This window comes from Taurulus bubalis (genome assembly GCF_910589615.1).
Source record: "Taurulus bubalis genome assembly, chromosome: 8".
Taxonomy (NCBI): Eukaryota; Metazoa; Chordata; class Actinopteri; order Perciformes; family Cottidae; genus Taurulus; species Taurulus bubalis.
In genome coordinates this window covers 15,330,641-15,350,108 of record NC_136596.1, presented here as the reverse complement: position 1 = coordinate 15,350,108, position 19,468 = coordinate 15,330,641, and the positions used below count along the sequence as shown (strand labels likewise).

The window sequence follows — 19,468 nt, the reverse complement described above, 5'->3', positions numbered from 1 at the left end:
CTGAGATGTCACAGGCCAGCTTTCTAATCACACTGTGTTCTCCGAAGATACGGTTTCTGTCCAGGCTGCAGATTTTTGATACACATACAGTCCTCCTCTGCAGGCTGTTTTTAGCCAGGGATGCAATATTGTATAATCACACACAATATCTATTTCAAATGGCCTGCTTGCATGAAAATGTCCACAAATCAAAAAATAAGACCATTGGTAGAGTCCGCCAGATCAAAAGAATATTAATATTTCCAAATAACATATACATATATATAATATTTCCAAATAAATGTGCTACTCTTCTTCAAAAATGGCACAGTAAAATCTAAAATCACAATAACATAGTATCTATTTATAATAGCCTACTTGCGGGGACATTTTCACAAAATAAATAAATAAGAACATTGGTAAAGTTTACCAGATCAAAATCACATATTATTATTATTATTTCCAAGTAACTTACTAAGATGCTACTTTTCTACAAAAATTACATATTTCTCTTTGATTTCCATTATCTATCAAAACTAAGTCATCATTCCATATTATCAATTCTACTTTTTTATATTTTGAATACAAACATTGAGAAATCGACTTTGGGACATATGTTGTCTCTGCCAGACGTTGTTGTCTCTTTTGTCATGCACAGCAACAATGTGGCCTGTGAATGACTGACCTTGAAATAGACAAAACACAAACAAATGATATTTGCTGACAATTCCCAGGAAATTAATAATAAAAGCTGCTGTGGTATTTAGGTACCGGTAGGTTTCCATTTTTTTCATATTGTATTTTTTACATTCCCCTGATGGTCTGTGGAAAATTGGACTGTCACCTAGACAAATATAGACTCTCCTGCAGGCAGAATTCAGATAGCTTCTTTCCCTGAATCTGCACAATAGTAGATCATTGTGATTTTAGCTTTCTGGCAGAGCTGTGTGTGTAGCCAAGGGTAAATGACTACTCTGTTAAGGAGCAGAAATAATAAAGTAAGTGCATATTCTTATTAGATGTGCTGGCAGTATCAATAATACGCTCAAGTCTCAAGTGATCATTAGTACGCTCAATAACCTTGACTGCAAGTTGCATTGTTGTAGCTTAAGGCCATACTGTTGCTGTCTGGAAGGATATAAGCCCTAAAACCATTCATTTGTATTTCATATTCCTGTTCTTTTTCACTGCATGTAATATCGCTGTGCATTATGCTGCACGCTATGTTCTCTTGTTGTTCAATTTTCAGATGCATATGTTCACAGAAATATACAAGCCTCTGCTAGATGTGATCTCTATAAATATACCCAGGAGACAATTTAGTTCATTTTTGTTTAAAGAGGATTAAACAAATGTATTTTTTTCTTTTAGAGGCAACTTTAAAATGCATCAATATTACCCAATAACTGCACACATGGGGTTCAATTGGATCCCACAAAGCATCATATAAGCCACCAAGGTTTCCTGAAATAACTGATTGTGCAGACATACACCTGCTGCTCTGTACCTGTCACTGACAATAACAGAGGAGAACTTTGCCCTTTCCTCTAGTAATGATGCCAGTTTCCTTACTTATATCTCAATTTGCTGTGTGGCTGCTTGTTGGCTGCACTCATTAGCTGACACCAACTATGGGTCATCGCTGCATATTTCTTTGTCCACCAAATTACCCTATTTGTCCCATCTCCTCACTTAGATTTTCAAGACCTACACATGAAGGCCACTACACAAGCTGCCCTGACTTAATCTGAATTGAGAAACTTAATGTATCCACTTCTCAGCCTTCAAACAATCCAGAAGAGCTGATAAAACTGCAATTATTTTACATTCAAAAGTTCTAAATGAATGGGCTCAGAATGGGACTGCAGTAATGTATCTGTGAGTAACCCTGCTGCCCTTTTTTCAGCCATCACTTCATGAATTATTTAGTTTGTCTTGTCCATCATTTTTGCTGACATACATGTGGGTTTTAGGATTTTCCTGCAAAATATTGATGCAAAGTACTTCCCAATACAAATTACAATGGTGCTCAAGTGACATCTGCAGTTATGATTTATTAATCAGATAATAGACCAGACTGTCAATGGTCAGAGGGGGGGCAGTGAATGTTGCCATGTTAGATAATCCCTGCACTAGACCATAAAGCCTGCACAGAAGAGCATGCAGCTAAGCACACTGAGCCTTGTGTTTGTGTGTGTGTGTGTGTGTGTGTGTGTGTGTGTGTGTGTGTGTGTGTGTGTGTGTGTGTGTGTGTGTGTTTATATGACATGGTGAGAAGACAGCAGTAGTCGCCCCCTTATAACCCTGGGGTATGACACTGAACAGTAAGAGAGCAGTATTTAGGCCATAATTAGAGTCCTGTTCAGAGTGGAGTTCTGTCTGCGGAGATAATTAGGTCGGCCTTCATTTAAGCTATTGTAGAAAGCACCACAACTGAAGCCCAATAAAAGGCTGAACCATTATTCCACTTAAACATCATAATCTCCCCAGAAATAATAAAAATGTGGCATGTGGGTTGTGCACAGGTGCTGCTGTGCAACTAGGTTTTCAAAATTTGAAATATGCTTGCAAAGACTCATACAATTCCTTTATTTTTGGGCTTTTTGAGCCCCATTTGGAGGAAATTGAGCTGATTTGTGGTTTTGTGCTTTGCTTGTATTTGTACTCATATCTGTACTGTCTTACAGGATGGTTGCAGTTACAGTAGCATTTTTAACAAGTCTTGTCTTTTGCAAATGATCAGTCAAGTGTTCTTTTCTCTTTATCTCTATGTCAGGTTAGCTGTATTTCTGTGTGGGTGGAGAGCTCACTGCTGCAGGACGCTCCACATGAGGGGCTTCATCAACGATGATGAATTCAATCACCTTTATTTCACAATGTCATCTCAGTTTTTTCACCACAGTTTATAGAAAAAAACTGCAGCGGTCCAGTGGCTTCGAGAATATGATTACACATGAAGTAACAGTTTCCATTTTGAATTAGCCTTTTATATAATATTTCACTTCTAAAGCTATACACCACTTCACAGTTAGACAAACAATATAATGCTGTTTGCATATACCTGTTCTGATTATTGGAATCTGTGCCTCTTTTCCCTTAAGATTTTGTTAAAGGCAAAGCCATACAGGAGAGGGCATCTCTTGATATGCAATTAAGGTGAATGCCAATGCAAATGCCAACATTAGTTGCAAATGCTCAGTTCTGGTTTGTTGCCTCAATGACAGGAAATGTTTCTTCCAGTGCAGAGATATTGATTTCAGTATCTTTCAAACTCAGCAGCCCGCCTCACTGCATGTGCGGCTGAGACAGGTAATTGCTTTTTCAGCAGGTTAGATATACCCTAACAAGATGCAAATATGCAGTAACCAACAAGCACGGATGAAACATACAAGCATCATTTCACCGCTTCATTATGTTTATAATCTTTGTTCAGCATGGGGTTGTTTCACTGGCTTGTTTTTAATGCAGACATAATTACACAATAATGTATCTGTTTGTTGAATAAATATGTTGAAAGTGGTCTGTTTGTGTCATGTGTGCATAATAATGTTTGAAAATAACCTATTTATTGCACACGCAAAATCTAAATGTCTATTCATGTTTCTACTATACTTTTAGAGAGTTTAACAGCATGCTTGTGATTTTGCATTTGATATGCCAAAGTGGATTTGTCCACTGGATGTAACAGCAGGTACAAGGACAGAGCGCATTGTACAATGAAAGCTCCGGCATTGATTGAGCAGAGAAGCTGTACTTTAAACGGTCAAATGTGTACTTCACAGAGAGGCTTAACATCTCTCACTGTGAGCGGGCAGCAGCCGTAATGCCTTCATATCTGGATCCAACAGGAAAACAAAGAATTAACCAACTGTGTTAGAGAGGATTTGTACACAGAACACAGCATTTGTACAACAAATCAGTAAAAAAAGAAAAGAATAAACAACAATAATAACCAACTGTGTTTGTTCATGTGTGCTTTAGTGTGACTGTTTCTGTCTACTCATCATAGCTTCATTTTAAAAAAGAGATAGAAAGTGCTGAATAATAAAGCCTGATGAAATTGCATTGCCAGGTAAATTGCAATTCAGTGTTATACCTCAGGGATTAACACATGTGTATTGGCTAATTGAGCAACAGATAGCTGTAGTCTATGCTGCTAATGTTGTATTTATTTGAGTATAACTTCTGTGTAATTCTATTCAAAAGACAGAAAAAGCTCAAATAAATGATCAAACATTATAAGAGCATATTATACCCCATACCGAAATAATGATAATCTTTAATATTAATTTCAAAGCACATATGTTTACAATATATGCCATGTTTAAATGTGCACTGGTTATTAGTTCTGATGGTAAAATAGATAATGGTTTAGATTACAGTCATCAAATAATATATGTAATTATTATCAATAAAATTGGTAAACTACTTGGTAACACATGGACAAATAAGTATGAAATTAATTACATGAAATGTCATTAATATGTAGAAATAAATCACACTCTTTGTATTAGTTGTCGCAGAAGGGGGTAACACTTGAATACTGTCTTATTACTAATGTATACATCACTGTTCCTGCTGGAGAACAACATGGGAATAATCTGATTTAATAACTATAATAGCTATCTGTATGTTTCTTTCAAATTGTGATTCAAATAATAGTAAAATATAAGAACATATACTTTAATGTAATTTATCACACCATCAAATCATACCATCAAATCATAAATAATTAATTAATCTACTCTATTCGACAACATGCAGTAGATATAAACAAAGGTGTAGCGAGCTTTTCATCAATTCTACAAATAACAAGTTCATTGTCGGGAGTTTTAAAGCTTGAGTAATTGTAGTTGAGGTAATGGCCATTATTTAAGTGATAGTGCACGAGGGGAAATGTGAGAGAAAGCTTCTTTATTATATAGCCAACCGATAACTTGTTTACCCCTTTAGAAACCTATATAGTGTATGTTTCTAGTTAGTATTTTACCGCTACACTGTATGTTCAAAACATTTACACAATAATAATTTGCGCTGTAATCCAAAGCGTCACCGATATGGTAAATAAAACGATGATAACTATGTCTTTAGTTGGCAACGTGGGTGACGCTTGATCAAGAAACATTTGTGAATGAAAAGTCATTTTGGGAGACGGTCACTGGTTGTGATGACGCACAGCGAGTGATGCTGATGGGGGGTGAGGCGCTGTGAGGATGAGGATGAGGGTGTTTGGGTAGGTGGTGGTAGGGGGTATACGGGGGAAAGTGGTTCGAGGAGAAAGCAGTGAGTCATTTGGAAGGCTACTCATCATTATCTGAAGAGACTTGGAGCACCTGAAGGTCGGGCGTTTATACCGGCCGATGTGAGGGCTCTCTCCACGATGAGCGCACTTTCCCTTTCACCGTCTCCGCGTGCGAGTCAGCAATCACAACCGCGTCCAAACGTGGCTCGGGCGAGCCGTCGGAATTTGAGAATAAAACTCAAAGTTGAGGTGAGTCCCGGAAAATTGAATTTCAAACAATAATTTTGAGGGGATAGTTGCTTTTTGCCCCTTGATACCAATTATTGCTCATTTAATTTAGGCTGTTTCTGTAATTTGCTGTTTGTGCTGGTTATGCAGATGTTGAATAATGTTATTGTTTCTAACCGCACGAGCGGACTTTTGAGGAGAAAAAAAAGAGGAAGGATTTCTCAGAATTTAGAAGGCTATCTTATAATGTAACTATTTGATTTAATGTATTTCTAAATGTACTTGAGGCTGTAATTTGGAAAGCAATTCAGTGATTTATTTCGAATTTGATGTGTTTATAGTCGGAAGTTGCCTCTTTAAAATAACAAGGCTGGGTCGCACTGATAAATATGCGTGTTGGTTTATACAATGCTACTTCTGTTGTTTTATAATTTGTCTTAACACTCTTTCACTTAAATCTTAAAGATGATGAGGTACCCTTCGAATGTCGTATAATGTTAGGTTGAACGGTGTATAGCAGATAAATGCACTATGGGGTCAATGACGGCAGACTATTACAAGTCCCTGTCTCCGCCATTTTTATTACGGTGGATGGCACTTTCTGTCAGGTATCACCTAAAGTCCTGCACAGTGGCTTCATCTTACAGAGCTGGGGATTTCTCTGCTCGCAGTGAAGAGGCTGCCATAACAGAGCCAGAGTGGATATTTACTCCTGGCCAATTAAAATAGCTGTAGACTTAGAGCGACTGGGAGTCTCCCACTGTCCTCATCATAATTGTGTATTCCTGTCCAACTCTTTTCTGCAGCTGCTCATCAGCCACTTCAACAGATTGTTGTGTGTCTGTCTGGGAAACACATATTTGTAAAACATTCTGTGGTGGATAAACATACTTATAACGTTTAACAAAAGTCACAAGTCAAGACAAATTACATGGCCTGGAGCACAGCATCAGGGACATCCAATTCATTATAGAGCTGCTCGTTTTGTATAGTCCCCCATTAGTAGGCTACACCTGCTCTGTCACTGGAAAACACCCACTGTAGATGTGTTATACTCTGCATGAATATTAAACAGATCTGCTGGAAAAGAGCCTAACCACTGTGCCTTACATCACTGCACCTGGATCCGTGTGTAACCCAATTGAAATCTCAAACTCAAACTGCAATTTAGTGAACCAGGATCCTGATGTGATTTAAACTTTACTTTTCCCCAAATATTGTGTTAAGAGTTTAAGTCGTATCATTGTAAAGTATGAGCAGTAACAATGAATCAAATTAGGTTTAATAGGTTCATACGAAATCTTCCTAACATTTAATCTGGTCCACTCGCAAGAAATTATGTCTTCCTTCTAATTTGAACACATTTTCTCTGATAAAAAAAGAAAAGATAAACATGATGATTAGTAACCACTTCAATCTTTACTCCCATATTATTTATTTGAAATGTAATAAAGTTACTAAGCAGCCACACACACATCTCATTACTGTCACTTACATAAACGTCTGCCTTTAGATTGAGCGAATAAACAAACAGGAGCAATGTGGGTTCAGTCAATATGACTCAACTTGTCTTACATTAAATCAATCAAGCTTATTTTCTCTTTTGCATTATAAGACAGTATGTTTAATATAACAGAAACAAACAATTTCCATGATGGAGGGACACTTAATATGTTATGTTGAGGTAATTCATCTTTTTTTACAGTGCAAAATGAATATGGTGTAATGAGCTCCTACAGTTCTCCTGTGGATAAACTCTTTCATAATTACATTAGAGGTACCAGCAGTCCACCTCATTCCTCTACTTGAGTGGGTGGGAGAAGCTCTCAGGAGCTGTGTTATGATGGCGGCTTTAGGCTTTGCCACCATACAAGCAAACGTCTATTACAGTTCGAGAGAAGGCAGACGTTATACATGTTAAACAGGTGTACATCCAGTGAGGAGCAGCGGTTTGTGGGGCACAGAGGAAAAGGTCAGCCAATCGCTAACAGTGTAGCGAGGAGCAATGGAGGAGGCTAAAGCACAGTCTGCAGTATTGTGAATATGTATAGATAGATATAGATAGATAGATAGATAGATAGATAGATAGATAGATAGATAGATAGATAGATAGATAGATAGATAGATAGATAGATAGAGAGAGAGATATATATATAACAAACTCAAAAAGAGGGCAACTCAGACGAACTTTTAATTTGGTCTCAAATAAAGCAGCTTACCAAAATCCCCAAATCGTCAACATGGCTGCACTACTTTTACTAGTCCGATCTAATCTACGTTTAGGTAAGGAACACCCACATTACAAATGTCAGTAATCTGCTCAGGCAAGATTAATTTCACATCTGTCAAAGTGGAGGACTTCACATGGAACGGAGACATTGTTTTGAAGTCAATGAACAGAGCATTCAAGCTAAAATGAATGTGATGCATCAAAGAAGAAGTGATTCAGGCAACAATCAACACGAGGAGCAGTGCACAATAGTGTCACTTAGAAATCCAACTCAGCAACTGAATTTTTTAATTTATATAAACAATGACAATAGCCTATTGGCTTGGAAAAAGGGGTTTTCTTTTTACTTGAAATTGTACTGTAGGTATTACAGAAAGTAAAGCCGAAAAAACAACTATGTACAATTAGGAGTACAAAGCAGTTGCAGGGGTACGCTTTTAGAAAATGTGTTTGATGGGATGATCAATAGAGAAGATCAATAACATTATCACATCTGTGCTGTAGCTAGAGCAGACAATGAGCTTTGTTTAGCATTAAACCGTCTCAGTCCAAAGGACACCAAAAACGTGTCTAAAGCTATCTCTAAATAATATGAAATTATTAATTATTTAGATTTCTTATGATTATATTATCTTTTGTGAGGTCTGAGGCTGTCGTTGACTCTCTAGCTATTCTGGTTTGGCTCAATGCCATCAGTTTCAATTGCTTCCTATAGATGATTCAGTGCAAAAAGCATCTGGTCAGTCCTGGTTTTGATTTCTTTATTACTCAACCTCATATTGTATTTAGTCAATAAGCACAAGATGAGGCTACGGACACATTGATCTGACAGCAGCTGTGGCTCAGACATTGTCTCTTGATAGATCTGAGCCGTGGTAACATGGAAAAGAACTGCAAAATTTCATAAAACACACAAAACAATGATGAATGATATTACATTGTCTTGAATGTGATGGATGTGTCAATTCTCTCAAAGCAGATTCTTCTGTCTTTCTTTTTAAAGGTGCTGGATCGTGTTGCTGTGTCCGGTTGTGTTGAGGCTGAATCTGTCCCTGGGTTCAATACTGAAGAGCCTGGATGTTGACTACTGCTCACCTGCCATCTTATCCAGAAAAGTGGTTTCTCACTCCAATTTTTAAGACTTTTAAAATAATTTTGCTCCCAAACTGCAGTTTTTGGTTCATAGAACGTGCAAAGATTTTCCGAGATGGGAATACCGATCTGTGTATCCCATCTATAATGCTGTTCTAGCTGTTTTTTTTGTACCAGCTGCATAATCACAGACAGTTTCAGGATCACTAACATTTTGAAGATGGATTACCTGATTTCAGCACATTAAATTTTGGTCTGCATATATTAAACTTCTCGCTCAGTGTGTCTGCATGCATCCTGTAGTTTTATTTTTCTTGATGCTCGAATGGCTCATTTGCCAGAAGCATCATCAATTCAAATGATGTTGTGACAAGACCGACTTAATGTGATCATTACTCTAATGGCTTTTATGAGAATGCCCCGATGTCCCTTTGTGAAACAAAATAAAATAGGTTCCAGTCCACCTTTGCAGCGCAGGACAGGGTCGAGCATCAGCTTTGTTTTGTAATAGATGGTTCCCGTGCTGGACAACATGACCCCACCTCCTGTAACACAGAACTGCTCCAACTGCAGCCAGGTTTTAGCCCCAGAGCTTAACGTGGTCAAGGCTGTGGTTCTGGGCCTGGTGCTTGGCGTCTTCATTGTGTTTGGAATTGTGGGTAACATCCTGGTAATCCTCTCTGTGGTTTGCCATCGACACCTGCGGACAGTCACACATTATTTTATAGTCAATCTGGCAGTGGCAGATTTGCTACTAAGCTCCACTGTACTACCTTTCTCTGCTATTTTGGAGATTGTGGATCGTTGGGTTTTTGGACGGGCCTTTTGCAATGTATGGGCAGCTGTGGATGTACTCTGCTGCACTGCTTCCATCCTGAGTCTCTGTGTGATCTCTGTTGACCGCTACATTGGAGTTAGCTACCCTCTGCGCTACCCATCCATCGTGACAAAACGCAGGGCGCTGCTGGCAGTGATGCTGCTGTGGGTGCTGTCTATCATTATATCTATTGGACCTTTGTTTGGTTGGAAAGAGCCGGCACCTGAGGACGAGTCCATCTGCAAGATCACGGAGGAGCCCGCCTATGCTATTTTCTCTGCTCTGGGCTCTTTCTACCTCCCTCTGGCCATCATACTGGTCATGTACTGTCGGGTTTATGTGGTAGCTCACAGGGAGAGCCGGGGCCTGAGAGAGGGCCACAAAACAGAGAAGTCCGATTCAGAGCGAGTGATACTCAGGATACACAGAGGCAACACAACTGTATTAGAGGACGAGTCCCTTCGAAGCCGCACACATTTCGCCCTACGACTGCTCAAGTTCTCACGTGAGAAGAAGGCCGCCAAGACCTTGGGCATTGTGGTTGGCTGCTTCGTGTTGTGTTGGTTGCCCTTTTTCCTGGTGCTACCCATCGGTGAGTATTGTCATCTTGTATGGGATTCTCAATCATTTAAGAGGATGCCCAAGATCCATGCAGCATTTGTTTGAGCAAAGCTCAACAGTTGTTTAACAGCTGTTAAACAAGTTAGACTTGAAATTCAGAGCATTAATATAGCATCAAACAATTATTTGTTATTTAAAGATATAGTGGAGTATTGTCTCCCTGCGCAGAGAATGTAAGTCACTCTCCCCCGTGTGGTACCTACCAGCATCTACAACTCACAAATTGAAAAATCATAGCATGTTACTAAAACTAAAGGGTATAAGGAGACTTAAGTCCGCAGTGAGCTTTATAGGCAAACTTTGTTTCCTTTGAACAGAGCCAAGCTGTTCCCCCATTTCCAGTCTGTATGCTGCACTAAGTTAAACGGTCTCCTGGCACCTGATAAATATTGAACAGTATTCTCATCAAAATCTCTTTAACAAAGAAAATGCACATGTTTCCCACAATGTGACTATTGCTTTAAAGAAGCAGAGGACAGTTAATTTCATAGGTCGTTAAGAGCATTAATATAGTAGTGAATAACTATTTGCTATGTTAAGATGTGGTGGAGCAATGTACCTGAGAATGAAGTCGCTCTCCCTCTGTGTGTTGTTATCAGAGCTTCTCCTTGCCTTGTTGCTTTTAGTGCATGGTAGTGAATGAGCTGGCCCCACTTAGCTCATGGCTCAAATTAGCAATAAACAGGTTCATACATATGATAATCTGCACTCACACATATGAGTCAGACCACTTCAAGAAAGCTACTTAACTTCTGCATGAATTCATTTTATAGATCGAATCATGCCGCTGCCAGGTTTGTAAGTGCTGGTGATTTTATAGATGTTAATTGAATTGCTCCTTTGTGAGTGCACTCTGAATTTATCGTCATCCATGCAAGTCTTGTGGCCTCTTGAGCAGCGTAGTAAATGTTTTGACTCGGCCAGGTAGATGCTCTATAAATAGGCTCAATAAAAATGTGAGATGTCTGATGGGCACCATTGCTCTCCTCTCTGTAAACAAAAGCACAGCACTTCAGACCAACATATATTTCAAACAGATATCTTTGAATGAAGCTTAAAGTAATTTATCTGCTCCTTCCTCTCTCACTTCATCGCAATGCCAGTCCCGGACTGACAGATAAAGCCATCACGTCGGTGTCAGACTTTATTTGATGTTCCCGCCACTACTGTCCCTAAAGTGTGCTTGAGGGGAATTTACACGACTTGCAACAATATGTGCTGGTGTCAAGATGGTGGGAATGTGAGAAGAAATTCCAACCAAGTGTATATGAGATATGACAAAACATTCACAAACCCCTCTGGGCTTTTTAAATTTAAAAATGTATTCCATGCTATCATGCTTATGAATGTAGCTGCTACCATTTGGCTTTTGCTTTTCCTGACTGGGAAATGAGAAAAAGCCTCAGCTTACCAATACTCCCTTTCAAATGCTTCAGACTGCATACCGCTGCCACAAGTCTCTAGACAATGAGAGATTTATGAGTGAATGAGCAATGTTCTGGTTTTGTCGTGTAGAGCTGGATTATTTGATTTGGTTTCTTGCAGCAGCCTTAACATTATTTTGAGAAAAAGGAATCGTGGGAATTCGATCTCGTCAAAAAGAGTTGTTTCAGCTCTGTGTTTGTTTGTGCATTGTCCTCTTCTCTCCTTGACATTTCAGACAAATTAAAGAATAATTTTCATTGCAGTGTTTCTGTGCCCTTTGGTTTAATGTTTTAACTCTGGGTGTGGTCAGAAGTGCACGCTGGTGCACCTGTAACCACGGTGATGTCAGGATGTACTGACACACCATGAAGTCTACATCACAACAGAAGAGTGAAAAGTCTTAAAAGACGGATTGTTCTTAGGGATCCAGATATCACTGACAGAATCACTGCAATTCCTCTCAGCTCTGCTAAGGGTTTTAGCTTCAATCAGATCATTGTTTTGGTTTCACAGCCCACAATTTATGTTTTGCTTACTCTCACTAATGTAATTTTAGGCCACAGCTAAAACAACAACAAAAAAACTATAGCCTACAGTACCTGTCTAGCAATAACAACAGAGAGATAAAGCTAGCTTGTGATTATAGTGGCACATTTAGTTGACTATATTTCATATAGTCTATGGTGGAGACAAAAAACAAAGCCAAAAGAAGAGTGAATGGTGGATTTATGGCTGCAACTCCAAATGACTGCTAATGTTGCTTTGTATATGAAGGATGTGTAAATAGGCAACTGTTGTTGTAATGTAATTACAGTAATGGTGCTTTAAAATGAATTGTGCTTAACTGAGTTCTAATACATTTTAATATATGTGGCATTGAGATTCAAGCTAAAACACGTTGTGCTTTATTTGCCAACAATTGGAGTTCACAGTTTCCATAAAACAAGTTATTGATGTTTTATTGATTTTAAAACAACGATGTTGAACAGCTGCAATACCTTTCTTCATTTTATATCAAGGGTTATAAAATAATATTTTTTTGGCACAACTGGGGATAGAATGTATGAGCTGAACAGCCGCGTGCAAAATAATTTTAATCCAAACCTCTTCTTTCCATCCAGCTCTAAATCACATTCTCGTTGTTCCCTGTTTAACCATCTGAAACAGCTGGTCCAATGACACATTTTACAAGAAAGCTTCTCCCCTTCTTCCTCTGAAGATAGATAGATAGATAGATAGATAGATAGATAGATAGATAGATAGATAGATAGATAGATAGATAGATAGATAGATAGTGCAGTCACAACAAATCTGCCATTTAATTATTCTAATGATTCACTGGCAGAGACATTTACAATGACTAACAGGGTAGCATGTAATGTACCTGTTAAGCCAATTTCTCTGCTTCTTCATTAAGGATCCAACGCATGCTATCTGAAGTAAATACTTCACAACAGCACAATTTATGAAGGTAATTTTAATAAAATATTTCACCTTGATGGCAAGTAGGGAGCTTTTTATAGTCAAAAATGGATTAAACAGAACAATTACATATTATATATATATATATATATATATATATATATATATATATATATATATATATATTATGTCTCAATAATTGTTGGATGGATTGCCATAAGATTATTTTACAGATGTTTATGGTCCCCAGAGGATGAGGTAATATTTTTAAGATTTTCTTTCTGCTTGTGCACGCAGGTTGGCAGGTTAAATGTAAAATCTCAAAAACCTTTGGATAAATTGCCATGACATTTGGTGCAGATATTCATGGTACACAGAGGATGACTCCTAATGACTTCATAGTTCATGTTCATTACAAGCTGAATCCTTATTATTTTCCTTGACTTTTCTGACATCATGAGGTTGACATTTGTGGTTTCAAGGGACGTATGACTATTGGATGGATTAATGTTAATTTAGCTTGTCTTTAGAGGATACCAAACAGCTAAAAACTAATTGCATTCCCATCAATCACACCTGTTCTTTGTGTTTAGCTAATTAGCATGCTAACATATGCTAACAGGCTAAACTAATGATCTTGGGAAATATTAGCTGGATATTACATATTCTATTAGCATGATAGCATTGTAACTTAGCGCATGTTTGAAAGCTAATGTTTGCATTTAGCTAGAACTGTAGTTGTGCCTGCAGCATCACAGAGACGCTAGTGTGGCTTTTAAACCCTTGTTTTCTAATATATCAAACTCAGACAAGAGTTTAGTTGTGGTATTGCTGTTCCTTCTGCTGTCACACTAATGCAGTGTTTATCACCCTAATGTTCCTACAGGCTCCATCTTTCCCGCATACAGACCTTCAGACACTGTCTTCAAGATCACGTTCTGGCTCGGTTACTTCAATAGCTGCATCAACCCCATCATTTACCCATGCTCCAACCAGGAGTTTAAGAAAGCTTTCCAGAGTTTACTCGGAGTTCACTGTCTGAGAAAGACCCCCAGACCACACCATCATCATCTGAATGCAGGTCAGAGTCAAGCGCAGGGTCACAGTCAGCCCCTCACTCTGGGACTGGACAGCAGGGGGGCGCACTCTCGGCTCAGCCCTTCCTCCTCCATGGCCCTGTCCAGAACCCCCTCCTCCAGGGACAGCAGGGAGTGGAATGTCTTTCCTGGAGGCCCCGTAGGTGGATCAGGACCGGCCAAGACGAGCAAGGATAAAGTGGCCAAATTCTGCAGTAAAAGCTTCCATCGGACCTGCTGCTGTGTCTTCAGTGGTGGGACTCCCCCGCAGCCGCCTCCAGCCGGAAACCTTCCCACCATTAAAATCCACCAACTGTCCCTGTCAGAAAAAGGAGAGCCTGTATAGGCACTATAATCCTTCATCCATTAGTCATGTCTCCTCTGTCAATGTCACGGGTGAGAATACATTTCCTTTTGCATTGTTGCACAAGTTGTATTGGATGGTGGCTGCTTTGACATTTTATATTTGAAAAAGTCTCAGCTTTGATCAAATTTTGTGATTTTTCCTGGATGTATGATTGTCAAAAATAAATAAATGTCTATATTTATCAGACATATTTTATTCTACCCCGTTAAGAAGATGGCTTTTTGCTTTCTAAAAACAAACAGATAGAATACAGCTTAGAAGGGATGAAAATAAAGCAAATGTGTGTAACATTTTGTCAAAGTTAAGAAAAAAGAATCCCTGAAGTGGTTTAAAAGAAAGAATCCTCATAGTAGAGAGACCAAAAATGTTTACATGTTTTATAATACCGAGGAACAGTTAAAATGCATACAAATGTTAATAGGAAAATGTTATATATTGCATGATTTTACCAAAAATTTAAGAAATGCTGGTCAGTGGGGCTTCTGTTGTCTCCAAAGTTTGCGTATTGCTGTTCCTGTTGTCAAAATAATGTTTGTAAACTGCTTCGTAAACTAACGGACTTTGCTGCTCCCACGTCACATTACAATAAATTTGTATGTCATATTCCTAAAAAAAGGGATTTATGAGGACATTTTAGGACTCCTGTGGTTTCTTTTGGATGATTCACTGAATATATAGCCCCTGAAAACGTCCAGTTCATCTATTCACATGTCTACAATTTTACGTAGCGTTACCTCCGAGCAGTGCCAGATGGATGTCTTAATATACTTCTGTGGAATTTCAACTGACCTTGTGGTTGTTGACCTCAATCCTGACCGGCCCACAAGCCTCTTAAAAAAATCCCCCAGATTTAGAGATGTCAAGTTAAGTCATACACGGTCTCAGACATTCTTCCCTCAGGCTGTACTCCTTGTTTCATTACTTTTTTAGTTACCATCTATATGCAAAGTCTCGACTCTCGTCTGCTGTGTGGGTGCTGTTTACCAGTGCAAAGGAGAACAACTGAGTGTGTGTTTAATGCCTCTCTGGTTACGAAGAGGCATCAAAGGGCAAGAGGACATCCTCTGCCAACTGTATTGATTTATTTGCTCCTTCTGTAGAACCAAGATGTACTCCCTTTGCGAGTGTGAAAAGGAAGAGATGCAGTTGTGCGTTAAGTGCAGTAAGAGTGGAGTCAACAGCTTACCCACAGGGGAGAGAACGGCGATGCAGCGAGAGTGCTTGTCTGTGTCCGCGTTGTCATTGACTGACATGTCTGTGAACCTTTTAAATCACACCATGTCTGTACAGATGCCATTCGGAGAGGAAGCTACGAGCTCCAGCAATAAACTGTACAGATGGTACAGATGACAGAGTTCACCCCTCCCTCTCTTGTCTTTCTCTATAGAAAGTGGTGGCATTAAGAACAAAACACCAGCCAATGAATATCCTTTGTGCCACGCTTTATAAAAATATATCATCTTCCAAACGCAATATTAGGATATTCAATAACCTAATTAGATCTGCAGCCTTGCAGGAGTCAGCTATTAGACTGGTACAGACCAAGAACACCCCAAATGTGTTTAGCAATTTTATATTTTCGTGTTTAGAAGATTAATTAATACTCTTAATTCACTCAGTATTCTTTTAATATTCTGATAAAGCTCACAATCATTGACTATAGAGGGGATTACAATTAATCCTGAATGCTTACAGTTCTATATTAATGTGCATGAAAATATCGTAGTGATGACAAATCCCTTCTGGACTTAAAATAGTACTGTCTATGCTCAGTGGGTTGAAAGCACAGCTTGCACTGCTGTGACTCATATTTACATACCTTTCCTAGGAGGACCTTCCTGCTGCATTTTGTTTTCCCTTAAAAGCTCTCATCAGTGATGGTAAAGTTATTGACATTATAGGATTCCCCTTTCAGGTTTAATCAGTGCATTCATCATGCTAAGTCCTAATTGGACAACTGTCAAATAGCCAGGGGCCATCACTAGTCACTGAGCTGTTGCTGATGTGTGCATTCACTGTGAAGTTGCTCAGTTCATTTTACTGGCAGCTCCCTGTGGTTTAAATGCCTTAACAACCAAACGCTGCTCTGAAGGGGAGGCAGCGCATCGCAACTGTGTCTCCACCTAGTGTCTCACTGCCTATGTACAGCGACTCCATCCACAGCTGGGATCTGGTGTGACACATTTTAATTTGAGTTCATTTTATTTTATAGGTCAATTAGTTTTAGCATTGTTAGATGTCTGTAAAAGCCTGATTATTATAAGTAATTTTCTGTCGGTGAACTTAAATTACAATTATTTGGTTATGTGACCAAGAGTCACAACCTTTACTTCAGTAAAAGTAACCATACATACTATGTAAAAATGTGTCCATGATCCATCCAAAAAAACTATGAGCTTTTTATTAAAGAACTAAAAAATGTTTGTGAAATATATCTATTTGCATCTTATATGTTTGTTGCACATAATAAGTTCAGTTAAAGAGATGAAAATTACATCCACTCCCTAATTGAAAAACTTAATTTAATAAATGTGCAAACACAAGATTTGTCCTACTTTAGTGAAGTCTGTTTTCAGTCAATATGTGCTGGAGGTTAAATTAAAGTGTCCACACCATGGTTGAGTAAGTTGAATACTGGGGTGGCTTTCAAACTAGTTGGGAAGTCACAAAATCAGCTTCTACATACTCACCTTAAACTGAGATTGTATGTAAGAACCGAGAAACATAAATGAGAAATCAGCCTTTTAACCTAAACTCTGCACATAGATCATTTTGTGCAAGGAAGCTCAAACATTCAAGGGAAGTACAAATATGCAATGTAAATGTTTGAGTGCAGGATTACTTTAAATATCGTAGTCTTGGATTTTTAATACTAATACATTTTACTCTTGGAGTGGAAGTAGTTAAAAATGTAAAATGCGTAAGTTAAGTAGCCTACAATGCTCCACTCTCCACCCCAGCTATTGATTATTGTGCAGTCCGTCAGCTGAACGAGCAAAAATGCTAAATTAGGAAAGAATACAATCAGTTTTGCCGTCTTTTAGAGTTCATTTTCATATCTAACCCTAAATGTTTATGGACATTATCCTTGCGTTTTGCATAATAATTACCAGTCAATACCATAACTTTCATTTTTATTATTTTAATCCACTGAAGTCAACACAAATAGGGTCAAATGCTGACAAGACTGATGATTTCCCCCCCAAAACCCTGGTATCCTACTAAACATACATGACCAAGAGAGTATCACACTTGCTGGGAGAGGGGTAACAACAGTGCTCAACATCACAACTCAATAACCATCACCAAGACACTTCCCCAAATGTAAATCACTTCACATTATAGCTTGGCGTACAAAACCTACACTTGACAAGGCAATGAGGAAGAAATAATCCAGTGTTTTACAGTATGGCCGCACTGTGCCGTGAAACTGACCACCTGCCGTGGTTTAGTGAATAGTTACAACCTTGAGTGAATCTGGTGTCAACAGTATTAGGCAGGTAGAGGGGCTAAGAAATGAGAAACTGGATATCTGATAAGTCATTCACGACACTAACACCGAGAACAGGACACATCATCAACACACTGTGGGGGATTTCATATACATACCGAAGCATTTTTCATCAGGTCTCAAAGATCTTGGTTCCACTTTTTTAAAGAGAGCCTTCATAGATACAGTGTGCTATCAATATCTTACAGAACAGGCAGGCAAGTAGTTTGATTCAACAAATATCCTAAAACATACAGACATATCCAATACAAATAAAAAGTTGCAAGCTCACATACATTTTTACCATTTGGATTGTTAGGAGTGCAAAACAAATTTTGTCAAAACTGGCTAAATGAGGGTGTGGGTGTGGACATCATCTGCACATATACAGCAATGGTCATATAGCACCGGGTGCAGAGAGGTCGTCAGCAAACCTCCCATTGAGCTTCTTCCTAGTGTCCGTCTGTTCCCTGAACAATATACACCGGTCAGAATATTGGAAGCTTGTGGCCCTGACAACCTTTTAATAAACAGGAGGAAAAAACAAACTGATGAGGGAAAAGGTTCATGTGACTCAGACAAAATGTTATGTGCCAGCCACCCCCCCCCCCCCCATATTCAGGGCGGAGTTGAATGAGTAGCTCAACCTTAAAATACCCTTTCTTTTCCTTTCAGTGCAGTCAGCGCTTTCCAAGATGAGTTAACGTGATAAAAAAAGATACATCAATTTTATTTTTAAATGAAGAGTGCAACTATAACTCAAAAGGAGGACCAAGGTGAATTGTTCTGTTTTACACAGGACCTACACAAAGATTAAATACGGCAAACTTCAGAAAAAATTTGTTGCAGAAACCATGTTCTTCCGTCTAATCTTTCATGATTAGTATTTAGATTTTTTTTGTGGCAACAATGTAACATTTTTGTACTAAAACATCAACCTTACAGCTTAACAGTGTTACAAAATGGACAATACAGGCTTTTCACCTAATGGTGGCGCAGTAACAAGAACACCAGCGCATTATAACTTCTATCTGTTAAATGAACAGTGCATTGAGAAAAATTGTAAACACCTGCAGTTTCAAAAATGCCTGCCCATGAAACTAACCTCTTCTTCTCTGTCAACTTTCTGAGCCAAGAGGGCAACTTAACAGCTCAAACATGTACAGCAAAAATGATACAAAAATGTAAACAAATTGATTTCATCCATAACCAAACTGGGCTTAAAAGAAAGCTGCTTCAATTCACGTGATCCTTCCTTGTCAATGGAATATGGCAGGAAAGATAAAACCGTATGGAATAGTGCTTTCCTCTTTTTTTGTTGCACAAAGTGACATAATGGTATTGTGTGAATAAGAATGGATGGAGTGCTTGTGGGTGGGGTGAGGGGGAGTCAGAGGTGACCAGATGTGATGTGACAGCGGTAAGGGTGACCTCTGGTCCCGTGTTGCCCTGCACCCCTGGCTCAGTTTAGCAAAGAGC

General features: G+C 38.7%; 1 protein-coding gene across 1 annotated transcript; it reads left to right on the top strand.

Annotated features, from left to right (window-relative positions):
• Positions 1–9,282: 9,282 nt before the first annotated feature.
• On the top strand, positions 9,283–14,478 carry adra1aa (adrenoceptor alpha 1Aa; the record flags this gene model as incomplete). The annotated part of the gene is made up of 2 exons (XM_079222162.1): positions 9,283–10,180; positions 13,943–14,478. 2 exons carry the CDS (start codon positions 9,283–9,285, stop codon positions 14,476–14,478), a joined length of 1,434 nt encoding a protein of 477 aa, XP_079078288.1.
• Positions 14,479–19,468: the final 4,990 nt, after the last annotated feature.